General features: G+C 37.7%; 2 protein-coding genes across 10 annotated transcripts in view; both read left to right on the plus strand.

The window, feature by feature from the left end:
- The window catches only part of SESTD1 (SEC14 and spectrin domain containing 1), a 61,911-nt gene extending 61,526 nt beyond the window's left edge, over positions 1-385 (plus strand). For all 8 annotated transcript variants that reach the window (XM_075511534.1, XM_075511527.1, XM_075511532.1 and 5 more), the window contains one exon: positions 149-385. In XM_075511534.1, the coding sequence (XP_075367649.1) occupies positions 149-278 (130 nt within the window). In that variant the 3' untranslated portion in view covers positions 279-385. The remainder of the gene's footprint in view (positions 1-148) is intronic.
- Positions 386-13,240: 12,855 nt separating this feature from the next.
- CCDC141 (coiled-coil domain containing 141) overlaps positions 13,241-14,151 on the plus strand; it is a 110,426-nt gene continuing 109,515 nt past the window's right edge. For both annotated transcript variants that reach the window (XM_075512156.1, XM_075512155.1), the window contains exon 1: positions 13,241-13,537. The gene's annotated coding sequence lies outside the window, so the exon portion shown is untranslated. The remainder of the gene's footprint in view (positions 13,538-14,151) is intronic.

The following is a 14,151-nucleotide window of genomic DNA, read 5'->3' on the forward strand; positions in this document are numbered from 1 at the left end:
CAAAGCATTTTAAAGGTGGCTTTTAAATTTCAAGAGGGAAAAAGTGCCTTTTTTTCTTACCTGCTTTGTGTTTTCTAGTGCCATTCACATGTATATTCACACACTGTCTTACTTTTCACTGATAACTTTTTATGGGTTTTTTTTTTAGGTCTGAGCAGTACTTTGGGAGCCCAAGTGATATGGCTTCTGCAGCAGAACACATTAGAGAGAAGCTGAAGCTAGTTAGCCTGAAAAAGCAGCAGCTGAGACAACCAGAAGCCACTACCCCGGAGAGCTAATACTGACCCTTGTCTATGAATTCATAATAGGACTTCAATTTGTAATCCAGCATGTTGTTTGCATATTACAGAATTTGGCATAATATATTAAAATGCATTTCACAGCCGTTAAAGTCTCATCTTTTTTTTCCCAAGTAAATGTTCTCAGCATCTTAACACTGTACATCTATCAAGCCATAATTATTTAACATGCTATGAAACCATAGACTCCAAGTATCTTATGAAAAGGAACTGTAAACTTTGCACTGAAATTTGCTGTAAAGCTTTACCTGACCTGTCAGCTGCTTCTTAGTTAAACAGCTGATGCAAGCTTTGGATGGTGCTAATGAAAGTTTTAGGAGTTCCATATTATGAATTTGTTGTTCTTTGCTTCCCCCTATGCCCAGGTGATGTAGTAATTTTAGACTGTAGGTAAAGTTCCTGCAGTGTAGACAGTGGTGACCCTATAATTTTAATTTGAAATACTTAAAAAAAAAAAAAAAATCATTTTTATTGTGCCAGTATGCAACCTGCCCATCAATTCTTTGATATATCAAATTCATTAAACAGATGTTTTCCTATTTGTATTGATAATGTATTAAAAGCTGTTTGTGCTTAATAAAAATCATCTTTTTAAAGTCTAATATAAATCTCTTCTGGTCTGTATTCACAAATGTCATTTGTGTTATATTTTTGTGATAAGTGGTAGTAAAAATCATCACCCCCCCAATATATTTACGAAGTCTGTATAACTTTTCATACAAAATACTCTTTAACACACTGCAGCTATAAGGGGAACTGCTCTTGAACTATTATTAATAGGAGTGAGAGTCTGTGTTATTTTTTATTTTCTGATAGCAGTACTTACACAAGATAGTATGTGCATAAGTCAGTGTTATATTAATAATAGTTTTGTTCCCATGTAAGACTGGTACGTATCTCTTGTGCTTCATTTCCAAGTCTTGTTTCCCTTTGAATGGAGAATCTTGAATAATGTGAATATCCCCTGGTAGAATAATGTGAGTATCCCTTTGAGGTTAAAGATTTTCATCTAAGGAAAAATGATTAACATGAAGTTCATGAACAACTTAAAACCATGAGATTAGTAATAAAATGAAATTTATTGAGAGAAGGGAACTGGATTGAAACAAAATCAGCTGTGTGCATAATTTAGTTAACTTCGTACACTTCAGGATTTAATCTGGATAAATTCAGTATTATATTTACTGGAAGATGGTGTGGTATCCAACCATTTTAGAATACTATGTGTGAAACAAACAACTGTAGGTCTAAGTACCTTATGTTATCTCACTATATTTTGCTCACAGTAAAGATAATGCTCTCTTCCTGCAGGCATTGTTATTACTCTGCAGGTTTTCTTGATGGATCTGTTAGTCAAATATTATATTTACTTATTTGTTTCAGTTTTTCCACATTTTCTCCATGGGAAAGCGATGTGACAAATAAACCAATTTCTCTATAAAAAAAAAAATTCAAATTCAATGGCTTCTCTGTAACTTCATTGATAAAGGTATTTTTTTTTTCTTCTCAGTATTTTTGCAGAGGAAGTCCAATTATTTTTTGATGCATTTGATGCAATGGTACAATATTACTAGTTTAAAACCAACTGAAGTTTCACAGACCTTATTTATAAAGAGACTTTTTCAATATAATCTTTAAAAATTTAATTTAGTTGTTCAATTCCATTTGAGAAAGCTGCTGTTACTATGGCTAGTATTTGGATGAGATAAATTTACTTAGAACTCAAACATGAAAAATCTGCATATATTTAATACAAAGCACAAACACAAAAGTAAATTAAGATTATAGTCATTAACAAGCACTGTGTCTCCAATTCTGCATTTGTTTGTAAATCGAATCTACTTACAGTAAATAACAGTCTGCAGTATAAAAATACCATTAAAATATTAATTTACAGTAATCACTAATTACACTAAGATTATTTGCAGGTTTTTATTTTATTTTTTTATTCTATTTTTATTCTGTTTAGGGACTCAATAATGTATGCAAAACCAGAGCAGTATCAGAAGCTCCTCATTCATGTGACAGCTGTGTGCACAACTTGGAACTGATGACTGTTCACCCTAATAACCCCGACATTAATTTTGGCTCTGTGATTGAAGTCCAATCTTGAAGCTGTTCTTATCTGTTATCCGGCATTCCTAGAGGCCAGTGGATTCTGACTTCCATCCTATTGTCTCTAATCGAGTCTCTGATATAACCCCTTGGGGTAAGGTGCTATTTACCAGCACTTTGTGATTTGCCCATTTTCTGTGTATCGGGAATGATGGCAGTAGTTTTCTAGGTCATTTTGCATGAGTCTGATATTTCTGAATCCTTCCTATGAACTCTGAGACTTCCTATCTTACTGAAAGAATGAAATAAACACCATCTGTTAAGAATACTGTTGAATGTAACTAATTGAGAGAGAGATTTTTGTGCTGGTCTTCCTTTAGTTAGTCTATGATCTATGGTTATACTTGCTACTGAACCTTTAGAAATGTACAACCCTTAATAGCATACAAAGTCAATGAGATATATGGAGACGTGCTAAAAGGCAAAACTGTGCTCAAGTAATCTGTTGTTACTCGTCTGTGCAGGTACTACTGCAAGTAGTAGTGGTGGCTCTACCTGTGACTCTTGCGCTGCACTTTTTGGTAGCAAAAACAATTCAAACAACGGAGTTCCAAAAGATGCAAATATGTTGGGGTTTTTTTTTTAACATAAATCACCTGCAGTGAGGGATACGGTGCTACATGTAAGATGGGGAGGTACCGATAGAACAGGTAAGGATTGATTGTAGTTGTTATACTCCCAAGTATATTAATGACTAATGACTTGGAAGTGATGGAGTCAACCCTCTTCCATGGTAATGAAATCAATAATGAGAATTTCTAAGTTCCTGTTAGCTAAATTTGGAGGTATTTGAAATGTTTCAAAATATGGTAAGCATTTTGTTACTCTTTCTGGTAATGTAATCCTGAGTGTGTGTTTTGTGACAGTGAGCAGCATTGGAATGGTGATCAGCTCAGTAGGTGTCATCCATTTTTATTAGGGCATCAGTTGGATAGACTGGCAGTCATATAAAATGCCTATATTTATAAACTCTTTCAGTTGTGAAAGGTGTGTAGGCGTTTGTATTAGTTTCCATAAAAATGTTTGATTCTGTTTACTGTGTGACTTTGTATTGTGATTAGTAGGGCTAATGGGGTTAATTTTTTCTTCAAAAAACAGGTTTGCACCATGGAGACCTGTATGGCTTGTGTGACTGACTTAGCGTTCAAATGGAGTTACTTTCAAATAGAGTTACAGCAGTGGATGGAGAAGGGTTTGTGTGTGCAGTGGGATTGTATAGCACTTCTTATACCATCGTGCTAGCCTAAGGATATCAGTGCTAGCTGACAAAAAGATAGAGGGAAAAATTTTTCCATCACAGTTAAAAATAAAAGAAGTTACCAGTAGGTCATGATCACAAAGAGAGGTTGTCATGAGCTTTCAACAACAGTAACGACATATAATGATGTTATGTTAACCTCCAGTTTCCTGAATTCTTTCTACAGGATAATTTTAATCTGTGTAAGGCATTTATTAGGAAGGAGGAAGAAAGGAAGCTTTTGGAGCTACAGATGAAATTCTGTAATAGCACATTGTGAGCTCTGGAGCTAAAATGCTAAGAAACGGGGATGAAAGCAAAGATTTGGTGATTCCTAACTTCTGAAGTCTATCCCTCATATCTCTTCAGACTCTTGTAACAGTAAAAAGGGAGTCAACACTGTGAAAATGCTTAGTTACATTAGACTTCTGTTCTAATTTAAAGAAAATAATCAGAAGGTTGGTCTAAGCATACAAGATCTCAGCCCATATGTATGTAATAGCTGCAAAAGCACCTGAATGTGAACTGCAGGGCCAAAAACTGTTCAAGTATCTGGAATTTACATAACATCAAGGTAATTAATTCATGATCTCTTTGGAGAGGTGTCTGTTGTCTTTTTCAGGTTTGTGGAAAAGTGATATGCTCTGAAAGAAGATACAAATAGACAAGCAGTTATATTACTTCTGGTTCAAACTTGCACAGTCATTTTGAATCTGGGTAGACTGAGTCTTTGCCATAGTGTGTCATTTCCACAATTTCCTAATACGTAACAACCAAAGTGCAGGTTATTGCAGAGTTACTTCTGGGGAATCGAAATCAGATGTTAGAAAAGTACACGGGCTATCACTGTAAAATCATTGGTTCCTATAATCATCCCACTTTTGTTTCCTCCACTTAAATAGTCCCATCGTTGTAGTACTGATGCCTGTCACGACTGCATCTTAATTGAAAATTATATGAAAAATTGACTAATTGTATGCCTTTTGCAAGGATATGGAGTCAAGGAGTTCTTCAAGATGTTTTTCATCTGATGGTCAGTGGAGGTAGTTTTGTTGTGGAGCTTTACTGTGCGGCAATACAGGTAAGACTAAATAACCACACAAAAACGAGTTTGGTTTCCTGCTTCTAATGGGTCCCTTTGTACACATCTCCCAAACACATGGTAGTTTACGACCATTTTTCTGTGACTTCAAGCTTATTTTGGAACCTGAAAGTGAATCATTAAAGAAACTTGTGAGAACACCTCTGATTCTGTCAAATTGGAAGACAACATATTAATCAAATATCAAAGATATTAATAAAAAATAGGTGCTTGTGTGACTGTAAAATTTTAGTTATGCTAATACAAGAATGTATAGAGACAGGATATATTAAAAAGTATTTAGTATATGTAAAGCATTAATGATACACCTAAGCTCAAAAATAGCAATGAAAATTAAGGCAACAGCTTTCTCTTTTCCTGTCAGAGTTGACTTTAGTTTACCTATGTCTCTATTGCAGCAAAGACTATGGGAATATAATACAGAGACAAGAGGAAGACTGCGTCAGGATATAAATTCCTCTTCTGAATGGAGAGGAGAAAAAATATACTTTCTTAAAATTTCAAACATGCTAAGGAAATAGGTTGGAAAACATTAACAAGCAAAGTGAAAATCCCGATTTTTTTTATTTAACTTCAGTTGGAAAAGTTGAGGTAATTTTCAGATACTAGTGACATTTACAGTTTATAAGCTGGAAAGCAAAGAGCTAGACTAACATTTCAAACTTCTGAAGCACAAAAAAAAGCAAAGGAAAAGTAATTGGTCTTAAGTTTATCATTTTGGAGTATCTTAAGAGCAGGTTGTTAAGCGGAAACAACTGGTTGTGTTAACAAGACTTGTGCAGATAATTTACTTTAGTAATGAACAGAAATGGCAACATATGATTTTTATTGCAGATAAACCACAGGCTTTTAAATAATGCTGTTTTGTTGGCAGTTTAATGACAGCATTGAAATGTCAAATGTGTTGTGACTACCTAATGCTACAGGAAAAACTACTTTTTTGTGCACAGGTAACTAGCACACAAAGTGTGCCTAAAAGTGAATGTGTGTAAAAGCTTAAAGTATTTTAAAATTGTTAAGCATGGTTTGGTTGGTTTTTTTATAGTTCTACAATTTTAAATATATATTTTACATATTAGCAAGCCTTTTAGCTGTTCTACAAACAGCTAGCCATTGATTACTGTCAAACACCGCTGATGCAAGCTCCTGTCGGGAAACCTCTAATGCACTTTGGATTTGTAAGTAAAGGGGAGAAATACTATATGCTATGTAAAATATCCTATTGATTTATTAAGCTCAAACATCTGTGTTTAAAACGTCTGAGTTGATCCAATGTTACCTATCCCTAGTTTCTAATACTCAGTATGTAGTATTCTTTCTTTGGGAAGGCTGATTTAGCCACAGATTATCTGTCAAACTTCTATAGCAAAACATGCCACTGACTGCATGTGACCAAAATGATCTATACGACTGCTTTGCATAGCCAGCTAAAACATGGTTTCTACTTACGACTGTATAAATACACTTAGATCTTCTGAGCATCCTGACATGACATATCCCAATCTTGTTCTGTCTACTCTGCTACAATACTGTCACTGTCAGAAGGCAATACGTACATTAAGCAGATTAGAAAATAATGAAAAGGAGGTCTCATGGCAGCTGTGGGTCCTAGAACATGTACAGTAAGATGCTTGGGCAGTTCCATGTAGATATGTATTGCGCGTAGAATAAAGCTGTGACGGCTCGAGGTAGGAGAGCTCTGAGACTTCTGTGAATCACTTCCTCTCTTTGAATAGATATAAATGCTTCCCACACAGTATGCTTATAGCTTGGGCCTTAAAAAACTTTATTGAGCCCTTTCCTAGATATTACACCAAACATTAATTCTAATAATCTATAAATTATGGAAATAAAATGGGGAGTCAAGCTTATCTTAGCTGTAAGAACTGTGTCTCGGAGGAACTGATGGAAAAACTGTTACTTGAGACGTTTTATATCAGAACAAAGCATAAATAACTACATCTCAAAACCCCTGATTTTTATTTGTTACAGTACTCCATTTTGGCAGGAGCAGTCAATGTGTTAATTTCAGTGGTGTAATTTTCAGACTTGGTTCGCTGTGTTATGCTTGGTTTGCAGTGTATGGATTGCCATCTCAATTTTGGGGTTTCTACTTCCCATATTCATGTTCTCAGCAAGAGTTGCAGATGCTGGGTAAGTGACAGCACGTTCCCGCTGTCATTGCTGACTTTCCAGGCATGCCTGGATTGCTCATGATCCCCATGTGTCACAGGATCAGAGGCTGCAGAGTTCCAGTGAGCTGGAGAGCTCCAGTAGGACATTTCTCTCAAGTATTATGCCAGGATTTTTTTTTTTTTTAAGTCTTGGCCAAGTGATAAGTGTCTTTTAACGTTCCATTCTCCGTAAGGTTTTTAGACTACTAGGAAAGAGAGTAGCTTTCGTGGTGTCTTAACCACTTCCACAGGCAAGTATATAGCATGGTTACTTGATATTTATTATGATTGTGTGATGTGAGTCTGACTTTTAGAGACTTGGGAACAAGCCATATTCTAAACTGGTACGAAGTTCAGACTGTTCTCTTTCTGAACCCTTGTATGCAGCTCTGCATGCCTCTATTGGATGATAGATAACTGCAAGCTAGTCTCAGCAGGGTGAAGATTGTACAATGTATTCAACACATTTCACTGCTACCCCACGTATCTGTGGTGATGATGTGAATGTGATGCCCCACTGTCTGCCTTATATCACTCATTGCCTCTCAGAGCGTGGCCATCCTCCTCTCCAAGAGAAATGTATCCAAAGAAACGCAGTAATGTGGTCAGCTGTAGCCAGGGTTTTTATTAATGCTTTGCTTGAAACAGCCTCAAAAGGCTACAGCAAGCCACATGCTCAATGAGCCTTGTAAGGTTTTTATTTCCACCCATCGTATATGGCCAATTCGTTAGGTAGCTGCCATTTGCAGGCATCATTTCATGGTGCATTACCTCTGCAGACCCAGTCATTCATGAAGAAGCCAGGGCATTTGTTTCTGCAGGTGACAGAAACGTGAACTATTGGAGTTCTTTTTGCTATTCACTGTTAGCTGTTACCTCTTCTCTAGGTATTGCTTTGTCTTCTGGACCTTATCAGAGATAATGTCCACATGTCTACCACTAAATTGTCTTCTCCACTAACAGTTTTGTCAAAGACTTTGCAAGTGATCCAACAGACATTTTAAAGAGTTCCTTCATTGTTTCCAAAGAAGAATTTACTTTCAGGATGAAATGGTTGCTCCTGCCAGTGTGTGTGTGTGTGTTGGGAGGGGATGACAGCTGCGTTCCCTGCTTCACAGGGTTGCTAGGAAGGAAACCTCATTAATATTCGGGAGTGGGTGGGAGATGTTATAGTCATGGAACTCACGCACACTCCCAGAGGATATAAAAAGCACAGCTCAAATAATTTTCACCTTAGAACACTGAGGTGATGGGTTTTTTTCCTATATATGGTAGTGAGGCCTGAAGAGCAGTAGTCAGAAAAAAGAAAGGAGGGAAAACCAAGGAAGTGTAATAAAACCATTTGGTGAATTGTAAGAGTTTAATTTACAATGAAAATATTTATAAAAATCATGCGGTGTCAACAGGTGGGCTGTAAGGAATTTTGGGAAGATCAAGCTCATCCTTTGAAGGCAGTTAACCAAATAACCTGTAAACAGAAGAAATGTTAGCACAGCAAGAAAGAGTAACTCAGAGAAAGGGGTTTAATTACAGTATATTTACTAAATATGAGATCAAGTGAAAAAAAAAAAAAAAGCTATGCAGCCCATGAAGTACTCTTGCATGCTACTTTTAACTCCCAAAGCAAGGTTCTAAAACATAGTTCCTGCAGATCCTGCTGCATTGACAAGGGATGACTTAAGGTGCATCATCTATCTCTGCCTTCTGAAGAGACTTCCATGTAGTGGAAGGATGACAGAGGACTCCTCAAAAGTTTCTATTAATTTAGGTCAAGTTCTGGGATTCCTCATTGAAATGTGGCTTTTAATCTTTCAACTCTCTCCTGCAACTGCTTATGTTGGATTCAAGCTCTGTGAGTTAAAAAATGGAGGCAGTGAAATAGTTGATTTTTTAAAAACTTTTTCTTGATTTAGGTAAAGAAATAGAAAGCTCACAGTAATTGTATAACTGGAAAAAAAAATCTAAACCTAATATTCCATCTTGCAATTTAAGAGGATTATTTAAGTTTGGGTTGGTTTTGTTGTTGTTTTTTTTTTTTTTAAATCTGAAGAGTACCGTGAAACATATTGCATGATCTTAAAGAACCGGTGCAAAAATAGACAAATGTGAAACATTAAGGATTTGCAAATACATTATTATTTTAAATTTACTTGATATACATCCCTTTCACCTCAGGGCCTGACAAGATGCCTCGAGTAACACCCTGATTTATGGCCATTTGCAGATTAGAGGATATGAACAGACTGGAGCAAAACCTACTGCACAGCCAGTGATGCCATGATATCTTCTGTAAACCTTCTGTAAAAATGTCAGTGTATTTTTAATGTGACCAGTCAAAACCTTAATTTGAAAGTTATTTTGCATAATGTGAATTTTACCTCAGTACTCTAGCAATGTTATTGTTGCCAGTGAGGACACAGTAGTGTTCTCAGGCCATAATGTTCAGGCAAATTAATGTGCGTCTGAGAATGTATCCTGCAGGACTCTGCCTCAAGTGTTATAATATTGAAATTGTATTAAGGTTAAAAACAAAACAAGAACTTCTGTGCAATTTTAAAAATGCAAGAAGTTTACAGTTGTACTTGATTTGATATTTCCTTTTTCCCCCTCCCCCAATCCCATTACCTATAGAGGGTCCCCAGTGCAGCTTTGTGTCAGACTGCAATTTTCAACCATAGTGCTTGCCTGCCTTTTGTCTCCACACTGTGAGGAAGATCACAGGAGATTATACCAGAAAATCTTGTATCCACCATATAATTGAACTTCAATTTGTATCCTTTTTCAAACAAAGATGGTGATTATTGTCCTGGCAAACCTATTTTCAAGTGTGAAATTTGAGGTAATTAAGCAATGGGGATCCTTAATCAAAGCAGCTGACTGCAGAGTTCACTAGAGGACTAATACTTCAGAAGAAGCTAGTTTAAGAAATTGGAAAAAGTGGTCAAAAAAAAATTATTCCACAACTCACAGGAAAATACTTTTGTCCTGGCAAAAGTCCTGGACATGTTACTGTCCTGGACATGTTACTGGATGCTCTGTGATGGATAAAGGTCTTGGAAAAGAGGCATTTGAACAACTGCTTTGTTTGCATGATCAGCAGTGATGCTGATGGCCTATGGTAAATGTGTATCTGTAAAAGGGTCATAGATAGAACCTATACCTTGCAAGTCTAACACTGACAGCAAGGTCACAGATAGTCAATTTAGTGATTTGTTTTGCAGCAATACTGCAGTTTTAAAGTGAACTCCTGATGGTGTTCGTTCACTGCATATTAGTTAGGCTCTCAGAGCACTGTTTTATTACATACAATTAAGTCTTTAGAATAAAACTAATCTGGAAGCCCAGATCCAAATGTGATTTAAATTGATCCAACACTTAATGTGACATTAGGTTCTTGACCAGTGTGTATGCCACCTTCCCACAAGCTCTTTCAGCTTATACCTAACACAGACATATCAGTAGCAAGATCTTGAACAGCGCAGAGCTCTTTCAATATCCTGACATGATTCTCTTGCTACAAAGGGCCAAGTGCCATGTGTGCCTTTGCATTTACTGTTGATTGTCAGTCCCCAATTCATTCTTGCAACTCTCAGCTTCTCCTTCGTCATTCATCAAGAGTTCTCCTGGTTCAAAATCTTGTCCAGTCTTTTCTCTTCCATCTCCCTGTTTGAATTCCTTCTTTTTCTTATCATCCGTTTTTAAATTGCCCTTTCTCCCATTTTACACTATTTTACTGTGGTGAGAGCTACATCTTCTGCCTCCTGCTGAATTTCAAGAGGAGAGGCCTGAGGGCCCAAGATGGCTGATCATTAATCTGTGTGGTGGAAGAACCAGAAGCTGCTTGGAGCAGACAGCAGAACAGTTCAGTGGCTCTCCTGAGAGTTTGCCACTTTCATGACTGCCGTTGGGTGTAAGAGAGAAGGAATGCTGTGTCAACGTCAAGGGAGTGAAAGCACTATTCTTGAAGACTTGAAACAATGACTGCACCTTGGGCACAGCATTGCAGCCACATATCCTGTATAGAGAGCCTGAAGAGACTGTCAGATGGGAACGCACTGCCAAGGTGGTCTTTCAGATCCTGGGATGACAATGAGGGAGACTCCAAAGGAGTGTGCACCCTCCAGAGCTGATCCAGGGCTCTTGTGCCTGGAATCTGCAGTCAAATCCAATGAAGACATACTGACAGACCACTCTTTGTTTTTCTGTACTACAGCCAGGTAAACGTACTGATTTTCTATACATATCTCTGGGGGAAGGGAGGCTTCTGGTGATATTACAGCACTGGGTGCAGTGGTGTGGAAAAGTGACACCTATCTCTGGTTTGACAGCATGGACTGCTATGCTTTTGAAATCAATTCCTTCAGGACCTTGAGCTGTGACAGAAATCTTCCTGTGGAAGCTCCCTATTGCACAGCAGTTCCCCAGGTCCTACGCTGTGTGGGATACCCTGTCCTAGATATCAGTTGGATATCACTCCGTTTCCCAAGCCCAGAGTTCCTTTGTGTGGTAGACTGTGAGAAAAGCCACTCCAGTAGAAAGGAGTACCAGAAAAAAAACTTTGCTTCTGTTTTTCCTCCAAATCTATCTACCAGGATAAGCATACATTCATTCAAGATCATGTCCCCACAGGATTAAGTCTACTGCTCCCCACTATGTTGTCTTGTAGTACACACTGTCATGCGGACAGGTCTGTCATCATGGTGTTAACTTGGAAACAGTATGAAGAACAGTGATATATATAAAGAGCCTCAGCACCAAGTTTCTGTCCAGTGAACCTCTCCTATTGCACTGAACCACCTGCTACTGCAAACAGCAGCATTCAGATCAAATGAAGCTTCAGCACCCAGAACAAGGAACAAATCACCTGTTCCTGGTGGTTGTACAGCAGCAGGAGTTTTTGCTATGGATGGCGACCAATGGCTCTGAAGCATGTAAATCCAACTTAACTGCTCTTCGGTTAGTGTTGAAAGACTAGTGGGGGGGAAGGGTTGGGTTTTGGTTTTGTTTTTTTAATTCTAGGCAATACTTCCTAAATTTATGTGGGACTTGAATTCTGAAGTGTTACATGCCATCCTTTGTAGAGTGTGAAGGGTCACTTAACTGGGAACTGACAAAGTATCCTCATATCCTGTAGTGACGCCCCTGTTACATTGGGTGTCAGCAGTGAGCACACAGCTGTTTAACAACCCCGTTCCAGACAAATAAGCAGAAGGGGGGGGGGGGGGGGAGATTTCAATACCTCCTGCTTTTTAACCTCTTCTAAGTATGTCACACAATTCAGCACTTAGGTGAAAGGGGCAGGCAGGACCTGGTACGTGCTTGCTGTTTGAGGTACCATGATCTGGAATAAGGAAATGTGTGACCAGAATATACAGAGGAATGCTCAGCACCGTGAACCTTCAAGTAGCAGAGTTATACAAGATGGAGTTATCTTTTTAAAACAAAACAAAGCACTGCTATTTATAACTCCACTGATAAATGACTTTTTAAAAAAGGATTCTAAAGCCTTGTGGTTCTTTAACACTTAAAAGCTAACTCCCCTGCTGAATTTTTCTTTTCTGCATAAACCCTCCCCAATATCAGATATCTAAAGTAATCTGCTATTAGAAGTGTGGCTGTGTAACATATTTCTGTACTTGTTCTAAATTTAGCTTTCTGAAATTTGTGTCCATTTAAATGAACTCTTCCAAACAATAGCAACAATATGGCTTTAATGTTTGGTGTGGTTAATATGATTATATCTATTTAATTATATCATTTAACAGGAGTTAAATGAATCACTCATACTGATCTTTTTGCATCATTGCTGGCTGATTACTTTTGATAAGATTGAACAGAGACGTTTCACTCTTAAAAGATGGTCCCAAGAACGCAGTGACACTGATGTAACTGTCTCTTTGAACAGTCTGTGTGATTTTTAACTGATATTTTTATTTCACAAGTTTAATACAGACATCTGTATTCATGTATAAACCCTGAAAAATAATTAAAGGGAAACAGTCTTTTAATACAGCTAAATTGTGAATGTAAGTTAAACACAGAAATTAGTGACATGGGGCAAAACTATCATTGTATTTACCTTATTAGTGGGACAGTTTGCAGCTGCCTTGAGACTTAGATGTAGGTTACAATCTGCATCTTAATCTTCCTTCTTTACAGGGGGAAAGCGTAGCCTGTCTCACATCTATATTTGGTGCAGAGTGCATACTCTACTGTACTAACACACCACATCAGAAAGGAATTTCAAATGCTCCCAAGGAATTCAGTAACAAAAGTCCTGCTGGCTTTCCTTACATGCATGGGCGAGGGAACATAATAATCTTGTGTAATAAACTCTTCTCTTTCTGCTGCTGCTGCTGAAGTCTGAACAACGGACTAATGAACTATCTAATGTCTCTTCATTCTCCTGACAGAGTTGAATACAGGGGGCCACCATTTTCTCTGTTGACAAGCTTTCAATTGGGCTGACTAGTGTATGTGCCACCTGTGACCTGTTAAAACTGCTTCACTTTGTATTCATCAGAGTACAGCTCCATAGGCTGTGCAGCATTTGTTTTGGACAACACCCAGTGAGAGAGAAATGTTGAGCTTCCCCGGGGGTGCTGATGGGGTAAGTCCACTCTCCAGCTGATTCTGAGGAAACCGAAGTGGAGATAAACTCCCTGCCATTTCTTCAGTAAACTTAAGAGGACATGCTGGTCTGTTCATCTGGGATGTGAGAGAGAATGAGATGTGATCACTTTGTGCTTCACACTTGTGTATTGTTTTCTGTTTTGTTTAATCTTTCCACCCCATTCAACAGTTAAAATTTTCATTGTTTATATTTTGCCATTATATTTACACTTGAATAGTCATCAAGTCACTTTTCTTTCAGTCTTTCCTGTAGCTGTCACTTTAGGGAAAGGTATAAATCCAACTTGTGTTTTTTATTGGCTGTGGCAGCAAAATAAAATTAAACTTGCAAAGAAAAATGATACCAAGTAATGGATGTGTTTGGATTTGGAGACATCTGTTCAGATGAGTTGGCTTAGAGGTATATCTGTTAATCAGTCAGAGCTGCCAATGGCTTCAGAATTATTGTGGGGACCTGCGCTCCTCTCTCCCTCTCTTGCTCTTCCTTTCTCTAAAGTGCTTTTTGTCCTCTTCCTCCAGTTTATTGTTGTATGAAACCCCCTCAAGCTTAAGTGCGAGTAAAGAATCTAAAGAAATAATTTTTTTGCACAG

This window comes from Mycteria americana, chromosome 9 (genome assembly GCF_035582795.1).
Source record: "Mycteria americana isolate JAX WOST 10 ecotype Jacksonville Zoo and Gardens chromosome 9, USCA_MyAme_1.0, whole genome shotgun sequence".
NCBI classification, from domain to species: domain Eukaryota; kingdom Metazoa; phylum Chordata; class Aves; order Ciconiiformes; family Ciconiidae; genus Mycteria; species Mycteria americana.